Source organism: Talpa europaea (assembly GCF_964194135.1).
Source record: "Talpa europaea genome assembly, chromosome: 3".
Lineage (NCBI taxonomy): Eukaryota > Metazoa > Chordata > Mammalia > Eulipotyphla > Talpidae > Talpa > Talpa europaea.
The window spans coordinates 89,776,515-89,797,067 of NC_140069.1; the positions used below are offsets into that span (position 1 = coordinate 89,776,515).

General features: G+C 36.5%; 1 protein-coding gene across 7 annotated transcripts in view; it reads right to left on the reverse strand.

Moving 5' to 3' along the window:
* ETV1 (ETS variant transcription factor 1) overlaps nt 1-17,670 on the reverse strand; it is a gene marked incomplete at its 5' end in the record, with an annotated part of 87,177 nt that extends 69,507 nt beyond the window's left edge. For 2 of the 7 annotated variants that reach the window (XM_084230351.1, XM_084230348.1), the window contains 4 exons: nt 6,006-6,059; nt 15,353-15,400; nt 16,725-16,812; nt 17,626-17,670. In XM_084230351.1, coding sequence (XP_084086477.1) covers nt 6,006-6,059; nt 15,353-15,400; nt 16,725-16,812; nt 17,626-17,670 — 235 coding nt within the window. Of the gene's footprint in view, nt 1-6,005; nt 6,060-14,834; nt 14,896-15,352; nt 15,401-16,724; nt 16,813-17,625 lie in introns of those variants that run through there. The other 5 variants (XM_084230354.1, XM_084230352.1, XM_084230349.1 and 2 more) reach the window with 4 other exon arrangements.
* Nucleotides 17,671-20,553: the final 2,883 nt, after the last annotated feature.

Here is a 20,553-nt window from a genome sequence, read left to right on the forward strand (position 1 = left end):
TTGTGGAATTTGTTTTTTCCCTACTCTATATATTATTTTGATAAAATATTTAAACTGAAAAATGAAAAGGACAAAAACAATGCAACATACAATCCAAAAACAATGACAACAACAAAAAAACATACACAAAGGAAAGAATATTCCTTAGACCTCAGCATTATCATCTCAGATGAGGAAGTCAAGAGACAATTTGTTCCCCAATGTCCTCCAAACTATACAAACCAAATGGATAGTTTGAGTCTGACTACAGTGACATGTTTAAGTATGCCTCCAAAATTTAAAAAAAAAAAAAAAAAGTAACAAACCTAAGTTCTCAAATTCCAGAAGTGGAATTCCTTTTTGAATGTTAGTGTACCTTCTGGAAAAAGCAATCAGATAAAGAAGAGGAAGGTTTTTTGGCCACGCCCAAAAGTTTAATCAGGCATGAAAAAATTCAAAATTAACAACAAAATTAAACCTTTTGTAAAGTACCATTTATGTGTAGCCAGGAACAGAATGCAGTAAAGCAGCATAGTAAAAAAAAAAAAGGCAGAAAACTAAGACACATAAAACATAAATGGAACTTTCCAATCCAGGGCGAGTACAAATTAACATAAAACAAGTTCAACAGGGTCTGCAAAGACCTTTCTGACTTCATTTTTTTTTTTAAGAAGCATATTTGTAGCAGTGATCTGTTAAGGTATTCCCCTCCCCCCCCCCACATCCCCACCACTTCCCTGAAGAAGAAAAAAAATGAGCCAAAGAGCTATTCTTTTCAGGCTATGACTCATTTACTTGAACAAAGTGTCACCTATGCAACTATGGCGTGAAAGAGTTGAGTCCCCACACAACTGGTTTGTCTTGATTATTTTCAGATGGGTAAACAGCATCACAAATGTCAAAGTACAGAAATTCGCATACTTTTTGACTTTTGGAAATATAGCAGAGTCCAGGTTATTATACTTTTAACAGCATCATTTTAATTGGCCTAACTATAGTGACATGTTTAAATATGCCTCAAAAAATTCTTTCTTGAGTATAAGAGAAAGGGGTAGAGTTACACGGATATACCCTGCTGGGAATTTTGCATAAATCTGGCTATGCCCATGGGAAAGCGCTGTGAGAATGTAAAATGTAAATGCAAACGTCATCTATCATGTTAATCACTGTAAACACTGAAATGAACTAATGTAACTAAATGGAAACAAACTAGTTAGAAAAACATAACACATAACTTGTAATGAGGAAAATGAGAGATGTTAGATTTCAAAAGATTAGTGATAGACCTAAATTAAAAATACAGGATGAAGAGATTACAGGTGTATAAAATTTAAAAGATGATTTACAAAAATTCAATTCATATACAAATTTGTACCTACTTTGGAAAATAAATCTCATTTACGGTCTAAATACTCTTTAAATTCTCTTTTCTGAAGAGATACAATTCCACTTCCTCTGGCCTGAAGAGTATCTGAAAGTAATTCTATTTTTTTTTTTTTTTTTTGCAGCAGTAGTGTCTAAGTTCTAGAAAAATATGATTCTGTGAAAAAAACTGTTAGTCACTAAGCTCTTTCTCTTAGTTTTCATTAATTTCCTAGAATAAATTTGTTTGGAGTTTTTATTTGGTTTGTTTCTATTTGCCTTTAATGTCTATACTTCTTCAAAAGTCAGTACCTTTCAAAGATTCACAAATGATATAGTGCAGCCAGATTCCTGATTTCCAGTTGATGTATTTTGTGATAAAAATAAAGAATGCTCAAGAATATTTTTAGATGATACTCAGGTGTCATGACATCATCTCATTTTCCACAATTTTTGAATGATTTTTCTCTCCCATATATATTTATACACGTTACAATCAAATAAATGTTGCATGATCCAATGCTGGGCAGAATTTTATTGTTCATTCTCCTATTCTATATATACCAAAATCTAAAGCAATAGAAGCAAAAACTGAAGTGTATTATTTGATTGAGATACATAAAGAAATCTGATTATTTATTTTTAAAAAAAATCGCCCCATAGAAATTACAGAAGAGTACTGGACAATGGAATTGCTTTCTATTCCTGAAGATATTATCCCTTTGCCTCACTAAGCATTTCCAGACAGATGAGAAACAAACATTTGAAAAGAGCTTTTAGGAAATATACAACTTCCATTCCAATTTCTAATATATTTCTCCATCCAAAACCCCTTAAGATCTAACCCATATGCCCTAGTCCTCTTTATTAATCCTTGCTTTTTCCTCAATGAAGGTTGAGTTTATTAGCAGGCTGCCATCATCTGAACAATGGTCCTTTGTGTCAGTGAGACCTTGAAATAAAGCACACCTCTACTTACTTCCTATTAAAATATTTCTGATTTACTTTTACCTTTATTTATAGGTTTTCTTTATAATTAGATATTTGATTCACAAATCCCAGAGTCATATTCGTTATACTGTAAATATTCACTAGTTGAAGTGAAATAAAACATAAATATTCTCAAAATGTTGGGTTAAACATTCATGTTTCCGGCATGACTTTTCCACAATGAGATAATATATATTGTTTGAAGTCACGATCATATATTTTCACTTCAAGAAAAGCATGGGGACTTTGAAAACACTTAGGAGAAAATAAGCACTGCAGAAGCTGATTATGATGACAATTTTGCTTATTGTGTTTCTATAATACACAAGGCATGCTGAATAGGACATGTTCCTAGTCCTCAAGAAGTTCATAGTCTATTAAAAAAATATATGTATTTATACTACAACAGAATAAATACAAGATATAAGAAGCTGTAGCATCTAACTCTGCAGGATCAGGATGTCAGGAAAAAGTCAAAAGACTCAAGATGCTAAACTCTAACTGGAATCTGGGCCAGGAGCATCACCAGACCACAAAACAAAAGTAGAAAAAAAATTTTTTTTTTTTTATTTATTTATACAAGCACTGGTACAGTCAGAGGCACCGGAGGGTGAGAGAATTCACCAGAGCCAGAGAGGAGAAGAGAGCAGGCAGAGTGATGAAGTACACTGCTGAGGGGAGCAGTGGGCGGCAGGAGAGGTCTGCGCGCCATGTGGGATCCTCCGCCAGTGGCCAGGGAGCAGCCGGGGATCGAACCGGCGCCGCAGAGGCCGCGGGCAGCTTCGCAACCCAGCGCTCAACCGCTGCGCCACCGGGGAGGCCCCAAAAGTAGAAAAATTTAAAGCAAAACGAGCATGTGCAAAGACAAAGAAGCATCAAACAGACCTCTTTGGGAAACTGAGAAGTTCAAAGGGTTCAAGCTCAGAGAATGAGAACAGATGGGGTGCTGGAAAGGCAAAAGTTAGAACTGAAATGGCAGGCAAAGTCCAAGTTACAGAACAATGTTGTGGAAAGCTAAAGAATTAGACTTTGTTCTCAAGGAAGTTTAAGGAGAAAATTAACAAGGCCCAGGGGCTGTGCTGATGCCACTGCAGAGTGAACCTGGAGAAAAAACTCAAGGCAAGAACACCACCAAAAGAATGATTCACAGCCCAGTCAAGGCAGAACGGGGTGTGAACTAAGTAGTGAAGCAGAGATGGAGTAGAGGCCATGAAAGGAAGGTATTTTGGAAAGGTAGCATCAATAACATGGTAAACAATCAGAGACTTAGGTAGAAAATTAAGAACTGAAAATTAAAAGCTTGAAGCTTGGAAGACGATGCTGTCAACTCAGAAAGGCAATAGAAGTAGAAAAACAATATCTGTCAGGAACAATAATGATGTCAACATTGGCCTTGCTGAGTATGAATTGTCTGCAGAGCATTACAGCGAAGTTCAGTGTTATCATCTAAAAGGTGTTTTCTGACAACTCACAGCTGAAGGTTGAGGGGATGAGTTCAGAGATGTTGCATTTTTCTAATATGCACAAGGACCCGTATGGTGGATCAGGTGAAGATGTCCAGATATAAAACGGGCAGGGTGGAGACCCAGTCTAAGAGTAACAGTGGAGGAGACACGGCTACACAGAACTATGCTGACTGCAGCAGTCAATAGCCAGTGTCTATTTAGAGTCATGAAAATTAAATAAAATTAAAAATTCATTCCCATTAGCCACATCATGTAGTCAATGGCTAATGCAGTTAACTGACAACTGTATCAAACAGTAGATATAGAGACTATGACATCTTGGAAAGATTCATGGGGCAGGGCTGGCATGGCATGTGTCAAAAAAGAGTAAAGAACTTGGGGACAGAACCCAAGAAAGAGGAGGGAAGGAAAATGAGTTAAGTGAGGAGGAATTAAAGGAATACAAAGAGAAAGGGAAAATGATGCCAGTGCAATAAAGAGAAGAGAGTTCAAATAGACAATATAGCCAAGTCTAAATTGAAGAAGTGCAACAAGAAGAGTAAAAAATTAGGCTTAAATTGTTATTTTAACCTGGCACTTGGTATAGTATTGGAATCATTACCAGTTTCTTCAGATGCAAAGTGACTCAATAAGCCTAATTCTTCCGCTCAGATGACAGTTCTTTTAGAAAGAACTCAAGTGTCCCACAGAAAATAAAGTGTTAGAAATATGACCATTCTCTTCTCTGACCATACTTTAATGAAAAAGGAGAGGCCTTGATCCTTAACCATTATCCTTCTGGAAGTTGCTATAAGCCTCTAATTGAGGTCTCTATCATTGCTGAACAAGTTTCTTCACATCATATGTCTATTAACTGTATTCTGACATCATTTAACACATAAAATTCTCTTTTTGGATCAAAAATCAAGCTAATAGAATAGTAGCTACCAGGGAGCTGGGGACAGTGGGGAATGGGAGTTAATTTTTAAAGACAGATTTTCAGTATGACAGTTCTGGAGATGGAAGTATTCATGCTTGCACAACATGTAGTTCAGTGATACTGAACGACACATTTAAGAATGTCAAATTGGTAAATTTCTAGTTATGGATATTTTACAACTGAAAAAAAAAAAAAACCAAAACCTTTTTAAATGAACCTGAACTTATGGGTAAGAACCTGGAAGAAAGTTCTCATTACCCTTGACACCTAGGGAATTTGGTATAGCAAACAAATGGTAAAAACACTGGTCACAAACAGCTGCTACTCGAAGAAACATAGGTATTTATATTGGATTTATGATATTAGGTGTGAAAATATGGGTTTGATAAATTGTAATACATTAAACATCTCTTGTTGATAGCTTCTTGTAAAAGTGTCAGTGGTCTGGCAAAATGAAACAAGTTAGAGTTTAACCAGTGCTAAGAGAACAAAAAAATGTATTAGTTCAGTTTCATAATCGAGATGGCATTTATACTCTTTTCTTTACTATTTGCACCTCAGGTCAATAGCTGCCGTTAGCTGGTAGAATGGTAAAGCATAAATATCAGAAGTAAACCCTAAGGCAACCATGTTTGTACAAGCAAAATGTTCCCCAGTGCAATTAAGGAAGGGCAAGTATCCCATGAATCACTCACTCTTCATGTTGCTCTGACAGTCAGGCCCTGGGGCCAGGCTCAGGGAGAGGAACACTAAAGAGATCCTAAGCAAAGACAACAGTCACTTCCATTCATGTCATTGCAACCAGGAAGCATAAAGTGAGGCTAAAAATTAAATCAAAACAGGTGACAATTCATGAGTGTACAATATACAAAAAAAAAGTTTAGTCCACAATTTTTATGTTCTACCGTAAATAATCTCCTATGGACTTTTACTACTGTCTCCATCAGCATCCAGACTCTTCCTGGTAAACATACTAAAAATCTGGGAGTAAACACTTGCACATTCATAGATCACACCCTGTTTCTTCTCCAAGGAAAATAACAAAATACAGAGAATAGGGCCATCTTCTGAAACTTACATAGTTTTCCTCAGCTACTATTTGAAACTCGGCTAAGATCATACGAGGATTCTGCTCATGTCACAGCCTCACAAAATCACCTCATGACTGTAAATTAAAAAAGCACTGACACAATGCATGAACAGACACTGCAAGTGGAAACCAAGCAAAGAGAAAGAAGGAAACAAGAAAGACAAAGAAAAATTCAAGAGATGAGTCATACTATACTTACAACTTTCAGCCTGATAGTCTGGCACAAACTGCTCATCATTGTCAGGTACCTGAGCTGAAGAAAAAAAAATTAAAAAAAAAAATTAAGAGAGAAACTGCCAAGGCATAAGGAATGTCAAGTAAGATCTTTCAAATAAGATCTTTTTAGGCTGAGATCAAACCTTACTATTATTTGCCAATGGGCTCCTATTTAAAATTGCTCCTATTGACACCAATACTTAGGAGGGGAAAGAGAAACAATCAGATCATTGATGTCAATTAGAAAACATGTATGTCAGGAACATAATGGTGGCAGTTGTCGTCCCTCTGAATTTCACTTGCCAGATGGAAATAAAAGAGACATGCAAAATAAAAGAAGCTACAGGATTTCTGTTAGTTGCAGGGTTTCTTTTTGTAAGAATGGAGTAAAAAAGGTTTTGAATCCCACTGCCAGAGCTTAAACAAACAACCCATGTAAATTAACCGCACTACTCTTTCGAGTGATCTGCAGTTATCACACCCAAGACTGCTACTTTCGAAATGCCTGCTTTTGGTTAAGTTTGGTCTATTGCAAATTAGATTACCACAATTAGAAATGTTCACCGTAAAGTTGGCCAAAATATGCCACAAATTGTTTTAAGTGAAGCATGGTTGTTGATTTGGGTTAGCTATAATAAAATACTATATTTCAGCGTTTATGATGAGAATAATAAAAATAATAAATCATACAAATAAACTCCATCTTTTCATGCAAAAATATTTTCCTGGCAACTCTTCAGCACTAACGAAAAGAATATCACTATTTCATGAGTCCTAATGTCAAATGACTTCCCTATTTTTAGTAAAGGAAAAAAATACTCAATAGCAAGGACTTAATGCATTCTGCAGCAATCAAAACACAAGAAGACTTTTTCACTTCTAAGATATTTTCATCATGGTTGATTTAGACACCAAAATAACTTGTTCCAAATTGACAGAATATTACAAGAATGAGTTTTCACATGTAGAAGCAAATATACTCACACACATACAAACTACATAAAATAGAAATTAGGTTTCTTTTAATTTGGTGAAAATATGAGTTACCATCCTAATTAACTTACGGTATCATCCGATTAGATGACATTATCTAATACTGAAACTTACCCAATCAAATCATATTAAAACAGATGTCAACTGCTTTTAAAAAGAGCCTATTTTATATAGAGACTGCATATTGAAATAACAAGTCTCTGTTAAAAAAAAAAGTCTGCGGATGGTATCTGAAAGAGGCAAGAAAAATTCTATATATAATTATATGAAAGGAATACAACATAGATAAAATGAAAGGTTCTACTTATCAGCTTCTTTAATAGTAGCTTAAAAGCCAGAAATATTGGGCTGAATGTATTATGCTAACAAGAAACAGAATCAATGATAATCTTGATTAAAATATATACAATCTGATAATCAACTGTTTCTTAACAACTTTCTTCTGTACACTAATACTTATGCTTATTCAAGACAAATTCTATCCTCTGCACCAAATGAAAGGAACTATCTTAATATGAACCATCTTCCAACTTAAAATGTATGCCTATTTGACCAGCCTACACTGCAAGAAGTTTCTCTCTCTGGATCCCAATTTAAAACCAGAGTTCTTCTATGACTTACTAACTTTGTAAGCTGTGTGACGTTATTTAACTTCTTTGGAACTCCTTCATACTCATCAGTTTAATAATAATAATACAGGGAATTTTTTGGTGATGATTAAATGAAACAGTGTAAACACAATCCCCAACACAGGCCAAATACTCAAGTAACTTCGCTTATTTTCTTCTTTCCAGTCCCTTACAACCCTTCCTTTTCGTTCAATTCACACACAAGAAACTACTTCAATCACTACATGTTTAATATCTTCACTTCTAATGAACCATATGGGAGAGATAAAAATAACAGCTAAAATATATGTACACTGGCATCCTGTTAGCTATAAACATTTTTTGATTTTGTGGTAAACTGATTTTTCTCAAACTCATATGTTAGAAGTGGAGGAATATTCTTTAAATCTTCACAACAAAATTTTGTACTAAAAATTACAAAAATATTTTTAATAGCTATTTAACAGCAGGTAGACAGGATCAAATCCTACATATTTTTTCTATCATGGCCACATTTTGGTTTTCCCTCTAAATTAACAGCTAAACAGATATAATAACTATTGAGATGCAAAAGTATCAACCACAGCAATTACTATGCTTTTAAAAAGCCAACATTTACAAGAATCTAATAAAAATGAAATACCCCTTTACAGGAATAGTTAAAAATAGATGGTGAGTAACAAAAGCATATTTGTAACTGAATATGCGGGTATGTGTGAAAGGCTAGTTTTTTGTTTTTTTTTTTTTGATTACTATCATAAGACAAAGTTGCAACTCCATGACATATAATCACTGCAAGAAAGGGTGTAGAGTGCCTTGTGTGTGTGTGTATTTGTGTGTGTGTTTGTATACATGACTCTGGAAAGAAATGTAGCAAAACTTCAGGAGCAGAAGAAACTACAAGTTATACCTCACAAACATACATAAAATAACTGCATACTAACAATTTGTAAAAAGCATAAGAATCACTTTAAGAATTGCTATTTCTGTTCTAACTCCTTAACATACTGAATAAATACTTCACACTTATGCCTGAACATATTACAGAATTTTAACAAAAAACATATGACTCACATTTTCACAGAAGCTAATCTTAAGAAACTGGATAGACCAAATGAGGCAGTGTGCTACTTAAATAGACAAAGGCTTAAGTATACCTTTAATTTCAAATTAGAGTAAAAGGAAAGCAGTTAACTGAAAACACAAGTTGGATCTGGGCAAGGAAAATGTGACAAAGTACTGCCACACTCATATCATATATGCCCTTTTTTCTTCAATTCACAGGAATTCTGTGAAGTAGCAATCTCAGGCTACATGAAAATTTGTGGTAAGGCATACCAACGCCAAAGGGAAAAATTAACAATAGAGGCCAACCTAAAACAAATGGTTTTTTCACTCCTCTCTATTATAAATTATGCTTGAAATAATCACCTTTGGGGAATGAAAATGTTTCCCCACACTATGTAATTAAAGAGGAAGGGGAAGAGTAAGAAAGACGAAGGGGGGGGGAAGTATATACCAAAAGACCAATAAAAGGCTTTCAAGAAGATTAAGCTTGTGGATTTTATTGGTAATAGCTGGAGCGACTCTGTCAGTTCATTGCACATTAATAGACAAGTTGCCATGAAGTCTCAGGACTTCGGCTTTAAAAGGCTAGTATCTGCACTCTCAGCTATTTGATTTACGTAGATTATTTCCAAAGTTTTTTTTTTTTTTCCTTCTCTCTCCTTTTTACTGCATAGCAAAACAAAGTATGAGAAACTCATGAAAATATTAATCAGGACCTAGCCATCATGAGATGACTATAATTTTTAATTTTAATATAGCTTCTGAACTAACATTTCAGTGTGGGTGGGTAATATTTATAAAGTTTGTTATTATTTTATACTTCTTTTAAAGTTTCAAAGAATAATCATAACTTAAGATGAGGCATTTGAAAGTTTCTCAAGGTTAACTATAGGCAATTAACTGTCTCCTTCTTTGCAAAGTAGGTACCTGTTGGATTTTCTTTTAAAGCCAGGAAAAAAAGTAGAAAAATTACAAATGAAACAAAAGTCAAGTAGAAAAGGGGTTAATATTTAATTAAAACCAGTTCTATCCACTGTAACAATGACCTGGAGCCAAACAAGGCGGAAGATGTATGAGTCATTCTTTCTGCCCGTGAATGAGACAGCTGATCTCCTCAGCAATTCCTCCAGACAAGCAGGCAGAACTGGAGTTCTGCCTCCATTCACAAAAACACAGTCCAGCGTGAGCCATGTGGCCCAACCACAATCTTTTCATGTCACACCCTTTCAGAGAGCTAAAGCAAGTCAACTTGAACTTACAACATAAACACACCAATTTTATTACTCTGTCTCAAACACAATTCAGATCCATGAAGGTACACATTTAAATAAATGGCAAGTTTACAAAACTAAATGTATATTGAATCCACCCTGCTTGCTAGGGTAACTTGGGGGGAAAAAATAAAAAGGAAGGAAGTAAAGAAGGGAAAAAAGGAAAGGAGGGGAGAAGGAAAGAAGGGAAGGGAAGAAGGGAAAAAAGGAAAGGAGGGGGGAAGGAACGGGAAAAACATTGAAGAAATGCTTTCTTTTTCTTGCCTACTATTCAAATTTTATTTATCTTAGATTGTAATAGATTATTGGTGAACTTTGAAGCATTTCACTTGGATCAAATGTTTAGAAACAAGTTACCCTGAAGAAATTTACATTTGATTTGAAACAAAACAAGGAAATCATCCATTGCACAGTGGCATTCTGTTTAATCCTGTAATGAAGCTTCAGGCCATGGAACAAAATATCCATGAGGCCACTAAGCCTAGTTTTATACCACATCCACTTTTAACATTAAAATGATTGTACCAATGTATAAGCATTAATTAATACAGAAGTATAAACATATTTAAACAGACAAAAAAAGGAGGCCATTTCCCTACGACAGAAACTTCTTCAGAACTTGAAAAAGACATTCTTTTTATACGCTCAAAAAGAAGGAAAACACAAGTTGTAGTTGTCTTTAGTTCATATCGGCTTTCATTCCAAACTCTGAAAAGATCTGCAGTGACTTAAAAAGTCAAGGATAGCTCAGAGCTGCTGTTTGTTTTCCATAATACTACAGAACTCTGATAGTATGGTTGTATTATTATTATTATTATTCAGGTCAAAGGGAATGAAGTTATATTACTGAAATTCGATAAAATATGCTTTTCCTGTAACTGAGCTAGAGAAGCTCAGAAATATTTCATTTGCACTTGTCCAAGCCCTTGGAGAAACTCGATCTAGCCTATACCAAATTCAAATTTCATTTTTAAAATGCTTTTTTCTATTTTGCAAATAAATGTTTAGAAATAAAATACATTTACTCTAACCAGGTATCTTTAAATCTAGTTCAAATGGGAAGTCTTTCCTATTTTCGAGTATTTCCTGGCACAATAAAAAGAAGGGCAGTTCCCCTTCCCCCCACACACCCATCCTCCCTCCCTCCCTCTCTCTCTCTCTCTCTCTCTCTCTCTCTCTCTCTCTCTCACACACACACACACACACACACACACACAGTCTCTTGTTCTATTTTAAGTTGTGAGAACGTTTGTAATTTAATACTTAATACTCAGTTCCTTCTTTATATATACCACATGAAACAGTTTTTAAAGGCTTTATTTCTTCTCGCCCCACACTTAAAAAAATTCATAAGCACATATCCAATTTTATGTTCCATTTCAAAAAAAGTGTAACTTTTGAAAAATTAAAAAATAAGTGCACGATGACTACTGTGCATTGTTGATGGCACTATGTAACAATAGCAACTATTAAAGAATTTCATATAAATTTCTTATCAGTCACTGAAGTGAACAGAGGAGATACAATGACATCTCTACTTTTAAGTCAACCTACTGTTTGCAAGTCATGTTAAACAAAAATGAAGTATCTGCATGAAGTAATACCCTTTGGCTTAGAAAGATTGCTCTTAAGAGATAAAGCTTTGGTTCAGTTTTGGTGGCAACATTTTAAAAACTGGACCTTCTACTACAATGAGTTTTAAAAATATTACGCCCTGACAACAGCAAATCATTGTGGACTTTTTTCCTTAATATTACTGAAATGTTACCTCAAGAACTTCTAAACCCACATGAAAAATAATCATAGAAAGTTGTTATGTATTTATATTAGATGCACATAATGTTTACTTAATATTTCTGAAATGTTACCTCAAGAACTTTTAAACCCACATGAAAAATAATCATAGAAAGTTGTTATGTATTTATATTAGATGCACATAATGTTTACTTAATATTTCTGAAATGTTACCTCAAGAACTTTTAAACCCACATGAAAAATAATCATAGAAAGTTGTTATGTATTTATATTAGATGCACATAAAGTGTATTATTTTCCAATAAGGAGCATTAGTAGGTAAGCTTCAATAAGCAATTTTACACCCTGTTACTACTGTTTTCCCACATACTAAAAGATCCATTTTAACTATCATTTCTAGGACACTATTCACTAAAGCACAGCTTACAACAGGTTTAAGAATAAGACGTTAGCATAATGTTAATCGGATTGATATTTGAACTCATTTTTTTACTGGATCAAATAATTGAAATTGCCTTTCTGTCAGTAACAATCTAATTCAAAAGACAACGAATCAATAAAGGATGTTACATAGTAAAATTACAATAGAACTTCTAAACCCACATGAAAAATTTAAAATAGGCATATTCTCTAATATTTTTTAACTGCTACTGCTTTTCAGTTTTCATCAGTATCAGATGTGATTAGTAAAATTAAAAAAAAGATTATTTTAAATTGTATTATATACACTACAAAATAAAAATATACATTAATTACTTGGAAAGAGACTAATATAAATTATATTCTTCAAACATATTTTAGACCCTGTATGGAATTTTGGGGGGAGAATGGGAGAATATTTTCATAGGACTTTAGTAACCTGGAAATACTAGTTTCAACCCCACTCTTAAGTAGTCCTCCCTGCTTATCTATCACAACTCTCCCTTAGACATAAAACACATTTCATAATTCATAATAATGTACCTATATGGCCAATTCTTATGTTGCACTTTGGGTCTGATTTACAAAAATTCTTAGAAGAGAAAAACAAATTAAACATGCTAGAAAATGTCATTTTCCAAGTAATTAGGGATTTTGATAAATTTTTTAAATATGATTTTCATATGACACACAACTAATATGATCTTCATGTATATGATTTTTAGTCCTATTTAACCTCCCATTGCGCTTGGATTCTAACTTAAGGGGAAAAACTTGGTTAGTTGTCAGTGATCTTTTTTAAAAGGGTCAAGATGCCTTAAAATTCCATGGTCATTTTCTTGGCCACAAAGCATTATGAAAAGAAATATGTCAAAGGCTCAATTGACAGTTTGGCAATGTTTTAATTTTTGGATGTCCTGAAGAACATAAATGAACAAACCTGATATGAATAAACTGGTGTAACTTTCAGATGTCTTCTTATTAATGTAGTTTTTCAAAATGTGGGATAAGTCAATTAAAAATAATAATTCAAAATAATATAATTATATGTGATTGCTAAAAATAAAAATAAATGTGCAAGCTATTAATGAGGAAAAATCTCTCTTCTCCCTATTAGATTTTAAAAATCATATTAACAAGTCTGCTTAAACCATGATAGGATTAATTAATGTTAACTATTTTGAAAAATGCTTAAATTATTTTAAAATGCAATTTTAGCCAGAGTTTGTAAACCACAGCCCACCTGGGTATTCAATAAAATACTCCAAGGATTAATTCCTGAACTTATTTAAGTTTATCAGTTCTTTTCTAAGTTCATTTTCCTCCAAATGCATCGGTCATTTTCTAGATTATACATGAAGCTAAAATCTTCAAATTGGATTCATAGGTATTTTAATAATCACAGATAAAAAAACACTCAGCGCAGTATTTTAAAAGATACACTCAGGTAAAATATTCCAATTATCCAAACAACAAAGAAATGAAACAAAAGTGAAAAACTATATAAAAAAAACTGATATAAAACTGATATAAAATGGTAAGTCTGTCAGATTCCACATTTTTAAATTCCAGGAAGAGCTGCTATGTACATTCAAAATCTGCCAGCAAGTGCACTGCTTGGAATCAAGGAGACTTAAACATCTTAAGAACCCACAAGTCTTCCAGAACAATTAAAACAGATTATTTTTAATTATTTTGAATAAGTAAATAAATGCCCTCATAAGTACAATGTTCTCCCAACCTTCAACTTTGCAAAACAGATAAAAAAATTATTACAAAACCTCTGTGCAAATTTTTCTTGAAAAGTTATGTTTAAATATATGGCTTATGTTGCAATAATAAGTAATCTATTGCAGTAAGTTTCATTTACAGAAACAGGCAAAATGACCTTTAAATACAACTAAAACTTTCATTTATACTTACCTTTCATTAACATATAAATGCAATCACCTTTTCAAAGGGCTACCAGGAAAGCTATTTAACTTAAAAGATTTATATAGATTGCAAAAGTTCTTTGGAGAACTACAATATCAGCAAAACAAAGAAACTTATTTTACATGCTAACAGCAACTTGATCAACTGCATAAAAGACCACCAGATAAAACAGCAGTCTGCCTCAAAGTAGCTACAGCAGCAGTTGGGTTACATTTAAAGAGACCATCTCTCTTCTTTTAACCAGCTTAAAAATCTGATTCAAAAAGTGCATTTTTGCCACAGAATGCAAAATCAGAAATAACACAATTATACTCACTCCTTAAATATCTATAATTCCCTCTGTGTTTCCCACAAAACACACTAGGTTTCACCTAGTATGATAAAATAAATATTTCACATTTATTTCGACAAATCTCAAAGAGAAAATTTCAAATTATAGATGCCAGCAAAAGTACCTCAACATTAGACATTACTTAAGTTGTATAAAGCTGTACTGGAGCAATATGTCATTCCTATAAAATAAAGTTTCAGATAATAAAAGATTACAACATAGAACTGTATCCAAAAAAAGTGCAAAATAGAAAATAATGCCTTTAAATAGCTCCTGGCTACAGTCAATTCCTAGTAAAAGTAACATAATATCAAAGGTCAATTTCAACAAACATCACATAATAGTAGCAAATCGAAAACATCTTTTAAATCTTCAAATCCCCCAAAGAGTTATTTTAGAGTCATAGATTTTTCTAAGTATTGAATACACACCTAACCTTCTGTGCTGGGAACAAGGTGGGAAGAAGACACTTGCACTTAAATCTTGAAGCATCCCGTCCTGATGAACCCAGAGAAACTAATTTCTGCCATCAGAAAAGTCCTCCACCAGAACACCAAATAATGATATGCGCTGCTCTAAAGGAAACAGCAAGCTGGGTTCTGGCTCTAGGAGGTCTCTCGAGGTACAATAATATAAACCTGATCAATTGCAATTAAAATCTGAACAGAGGCTTAGAACTTGAAGTCTTGGTGCATTAGTTCTTGCCAAAAGCAGATGTGATTGTGAGCTGGAAGCAATTTCTCCTGGTAATTTGTGATGACACTGGGTAGTGCAGCCCCAGATTCCCCAAAGACAAACTCATCAGAGGCTCTAATGTATGCATGACACATGAGGTGGCTCTTTTAGAGCTCAATTAATTGGGCTGAACATTAAGACAGCAAGTTCAGGACTTTTTTTTCCCTTCTAGAGTAGCTTTTCCCCTCCTCTTAAAGCAATTTTTTTGCCTTACCTTCTGCAAGCCATGTTTCCTGTAATTGACTTAGATCTTGAAAGAGTTCTAAAAAACAAGCCAAAGACATAAAAGATTTGCAAATTTTAGGCTTCACTCATTAAGTGGAAATGTTTGTCATAAAATTGGTATTAAGTATCAATTTATTTAATTTGTGGAGGTCAATAAAAAAAGAAAATAGGATTCAATAACTAAAATATCTCAATAATCTATTCATTTTGAGGCTACTTAGCAATTCTTCCTTAAAACATATTCTTTTTGTCAACCAAACAATTTAGTTGATCACCCTTTTTTCCCTCCTTATCAGGGACCCTAAGCAGCACACAGACTGGGATACACAAAAAGGTTGTCTCTAATCACAATATTTTTTCTTAAATTCAGCTCTTGCTAAAACAGTAACATGAAAGCCTGAAAGACATTTCTATCTTCTGAATCATAAATAAAAGATGCAATTCTCAAAGTTACCCTTCCATTTCAGTTTCAATGCCTCAAAACTAAAGAGGAAAACTTTCAAATGCAAGTTTGCAAGAAGAAAATCACTCCATTAATAGGTTTACATAAGTCAAAGAGAGAGAATTCTCTGGCACCTGTTCATTATTAAGTCCCAAACTGTATATTCTTGTCCTAGGAGGAAAGGAGGGGGTGTCCGATAAGCATGAAGACTTGAGGAAGTTTCAGAATTCAATATACCTAATCTACATTGCAAGCTGAACTCTGATAATTAAATTCAAGCATATTAAGTCGATTATGAATTCTCCATATGGCTGAAATAATTCATAATATATTGACCTCCTACCAACAATTCATAAAAAGAATATGTAACCTCATTTCCCAAATAGGTATTATAATTATTCATTAGGCCTTAATTATGATTCAGTGAACACTTTAAGGCTTATAAAACAATATATTATAACCTCACCATGTACATCAAAATCATCCATGGAAAGTTTGATGATAGTATATGGTTGCAGTGTAACTGGGAAATGAAGCAGTAATTTATATCATTTAACTTCTAATAAACTAGAAGGGAAAAATTCAGCAATGCACAAAGCTGCTTAAACTGTCCCACTGTGTTGGACATTTTTAAATTGTGATCTTGTGTATGAGATTAGTTATATGCCTTAAGGACTAGGGTTTTTATACACAAAAGAATGATTTAAAGAAGGATGTCACTGTTGTTAAGTTTTTATTTCCTTCTTTCATTAGTTTGTGACAGACCCATAAAATATTCTCCAGTTCTAAGAAAATGTTTTAGTTAAATGCAGTAATCTGAAAGTTTGTTATTTTAAAAATAAGCTTGAAGTGCTCCTCTTTTTATGAGAGTGGAGAATACAGGTAATGAGTGGGAATTCAGCCCAAAATCAAACCTCACCTTCTGAATCATGAGCCAGATCTCTGTTAATGAATTTTCTTTTCCTGACATTTGTTGGTTTCTCGTTACAATTTCTCCCACGCTGATTCTACAAAGGGAAAGATAAAATTCTTTAAAAGAATATAAGCCTCAGATGTCTCACACTCACTCACTCACACACACACACACACACACAACACAAAACACATGCACACATAGGTCTACTGGATCCTCCCTCTGAATAGAAAATAAAAGTCCACAGCATCAATTCCAATATTCTTTTCTAGTTAGTTTGACAGTGAAAGCTTTTGATGAGAATTCAACAACCAGGGAGAGTTGCTTTCCAGCACTAATCCTAACACACTACTACTCATCAGTCACATTTTCATGGTATCTCAGCATCAAAACAACATTAAGCAATTATACTTAAAGTCGTTTTCAGGCTGGATCAAACCTAAATTAAAATACAGTGAATTGTATTTTCTCTCTAATAACCACCCCCCCAAATCAAAAAGAGGTGAAATGAAAAATGAGGAAAAAAGAAACAAAAACACCCCAAGTAAACAAAAAGTGTCAGCATTTGTCTCAACTTCGTTCTTTTCAATGTGGCAGACAAACCCAGCCAAAAACTTTGAGTGCAGCAGCTGCTGCTGCCCTCCATCTCCTCTTGCACTCATCTTGGGCACTTTAATCAGAAAAAGGGATCTTAAAAACAAAACTATGCCTTATCCAAATCACTGAAAGGTAAGCTCATTTTGAAGATTGGGCTTCTAGAAGCAGAGTCGCCCTACAGTGGCAACAAAGCAGATAAAGTATCTGCAATCCCAACCCCCTAAGCACCCTCCCTTCTCATCCCCTCCTCCCCCCTCACCCCCCCCCCCAGTCAAGTTTATAAACAGCAACTTTCGAACTGATCACTCACATTGGTGACCATGTAAGGCACTTGCTGGTCATAAAATCCATCCATTCTGCTGCTCTTCGCAATTCTCAGCTCAGTGTTTTATATTTTGAGCATTTAGGCTGGAGATTTCCTCGGGATCTGGACTTCTATCAACCTAGAGGGGAACAAGATGGCTTTTAGGCTTAAAAAAAAAAATATCATGAATGAAGCTCTTGAATTTGCATAGCTAATTACCCTCCGACAGTCCCATTCACAAAAATAACCCTCCCTACACCGCCTCCTTCACCTGGATCCAAAGAGAGCCAAGAGAGTTCACAATTTACATATTTTCGGCAGTAGCAAAAAATCCGAACAAGAGGCGATGTATTTATTTACACTCTCGATGTTTCCCTGCGCGGTCGGTGTACCCCGGGCAGCTCTGATTCGCAAACGTGTGCAAAACTAGCAATGGCGATCAACGAGACTTGCTTTGCACCTAACGGGACTAAAGAGACGGAGACACCTCTTTCATAAGGATAGTTTTTGCAACCCACAACCATGCAATTATCTGGAGAGACATAAAAAGTTGTTGGAAAGACCCACCTGAAGGCCACGCTAGGCGAACGGCTGCAAAAAAATCCCTCCAAATTTAATAAAAACATTAATTATTGCCCAGCACTTCCCCCTTGGAAGCCGAAAGCGCCTCTGACAGAGCTCAATTCGGTGGTTTTTCCTCTACTTCTCCTCCAGGGGCCTCCAATCCAAACTGATGGATCGCTGCCTCCCATTGGCTCCGCGTCTCTTTCACAAGATCAGATTTCGGGCTGTCAATCAGGCGGCTAGCTTCCCCTTCTCTTGGATCTCCCGCGCCCCTTGGCCCAAACCTGTGCTCCGCCGGCTGGCGCGGGGTCCACTGTCTAGAAACACCACGCAGGAAATCGACCGCCTTCCTAACCCTCTGCTTATTGTTACCGCGCCCGGGGACAATGAGTTTCAAGTCGCCAGGTCTCCTTACTGGGGTGTTTGGTTCACTAGGAGGCTGATTTCCTAAAGCACTTTTAGGAAACATACAGGTATATACACTGAAGCTGGATCCCAGCCCGTGCCCTCCTTAGCCCACCTTCATCCTCTCCCACGATCTCCAGCCCTTCCCCCCACCTCACTTTTAACCTGACGAGGAGTCCACCTCTCTCTGCAGCCTCGTTCCCAATTAAGCTTCTGGCCCAAGTTCTTTTCACCTTCTTCAACATCCACCCAGCACCCTCATGGTTTAGCGAAAGCATTTTCCTCAATAGCATCCTCAGCTAAAACAAGATCCTATCGCTGGTGATGCGCAAAAATAAAAGAATCGATAGGGAAAGCACTTGGAGCAGCAGAGCAATAGCTTGTTAGCAAGGGATGCGTCGGGAGGAAGAAACGGGAGGATCACTGAGCCATCTAGGTGAGGAAAGTATAAAAATCTAACTTGTGCCCGCGTGTGCACTCGTAAAAGGTGCTTCCAGTCCACCGTGGAGGTGGGGAGGAGCGGAGTGGGGCTGAGGACGCTCGGATATCCTAGGAACCCGCACGTTTCCTGAGCTTTTGTTATGTATACACGGAGGCGGGGGTGTCACTTACTGTACTTGACGCTTTCACTTCCTCTCCAGCTTTCAAACTGCCGGAGCCTGGAGTTGGGGGCGAGCGGTGAGGGGGCTCAGGTTTCAAGGACAATGACTAGGACGATAAAAAAGGGAGGCTGCATCTCTGAAACCACCGGCCCTCGCCCTCCGATGGGGATTGAAGCCAGAGTCACTTCACCAGCCTTGGCCCAACAGGGGATAGGAGGCCACTGGGAGGGGACCAGGACCTCCTTGGTGTTAAAATTCACTTGTGGTCTTGGTGGCGGCCGAGTTAGTTACCCAAGGCTGTTTCCGGCAGCCGTCCCGCCCGTTGGGAAATGTGCTACCACTCTCCATCTCCATTTGAAAGTTTCCTTCCTTAAATGGAAGGTTATAGGGACGAAAATGGAGCGTGAGCGCACAAGACTCGCTTCGGACGCATGGAATGAACCCGGAGAAAGATTCACGTGGAAAAAACATGAATTTACTAAAATAATTTACTGAGCTTTCCAGCTACATGCAGTAACTGTGGACAGCAAGGACACACAGCGTGCATTCCTTGAAAGTAGTAAATCGGAGTAGCGGTCCTAACGCGCTCACGCACTGGCATTTTGAGCGGGAAATGCACTTTAACCTGGGACAGGGAGAGGTCCTCGGCCGCAGTCTGTGCCCCCAGGCTAGGAGAGTAAGCCTCTTGGGTATTTTCCGAGGATGCAATCACGCGGGGGCAGGGAGAGAGGGTGGAGGGGGTGCAATAGCAAGGAGGTCCGCCGCCTGACACTCCCGGGGTAACCCAGCCCCTGAAATCTGAGCAACAGTTTCCAAAGGCTGCCCTAGAGGCGAGAGCCTGACTGGTATCCCGGGTAACCGGGAGAGGGCGGAGCTTCAAGTTAGGCCCCCGCGAGGTTCCAGTCACAGCCAATAACGAACCGTAAGTTCCCAACCCATTGTTGTTTATTGCTGACCCCGCAGCGCTCCGCGAGGTGATTGGCCGAAGAAGAGAAGGGGGCGGAGCGTCTCCCGCCCCTGCAGCTGCCTTTCGGTTCCATTCACAAAATTCCGGTCTTTCTTGGTCACGTGGCTGGGGGCGTGGAGGGGCAGGGGAAATGACACAACAAAGGCCAAAGTTTCCCGAGCCACAAAACTTTTTTCTGCCTTGCTGCCTCCTCTCTGATCCGTCCTTATACAAAGAGCAGGAGATGAGGGAAAGGAGTAACAGTTGGATTTTTAAAAGTCCGACATGAAAGGCTCACACGGGGTAGTGCCAGGGTGCACTGCAGAGCAGAAGAGGAAAGGAAGAATTGAGAGTAGAAAGTCTTCGGGACAGACTAGTGACTTTTGCGTGCTTGCAAAGTCATCCAAGTGCAAATAG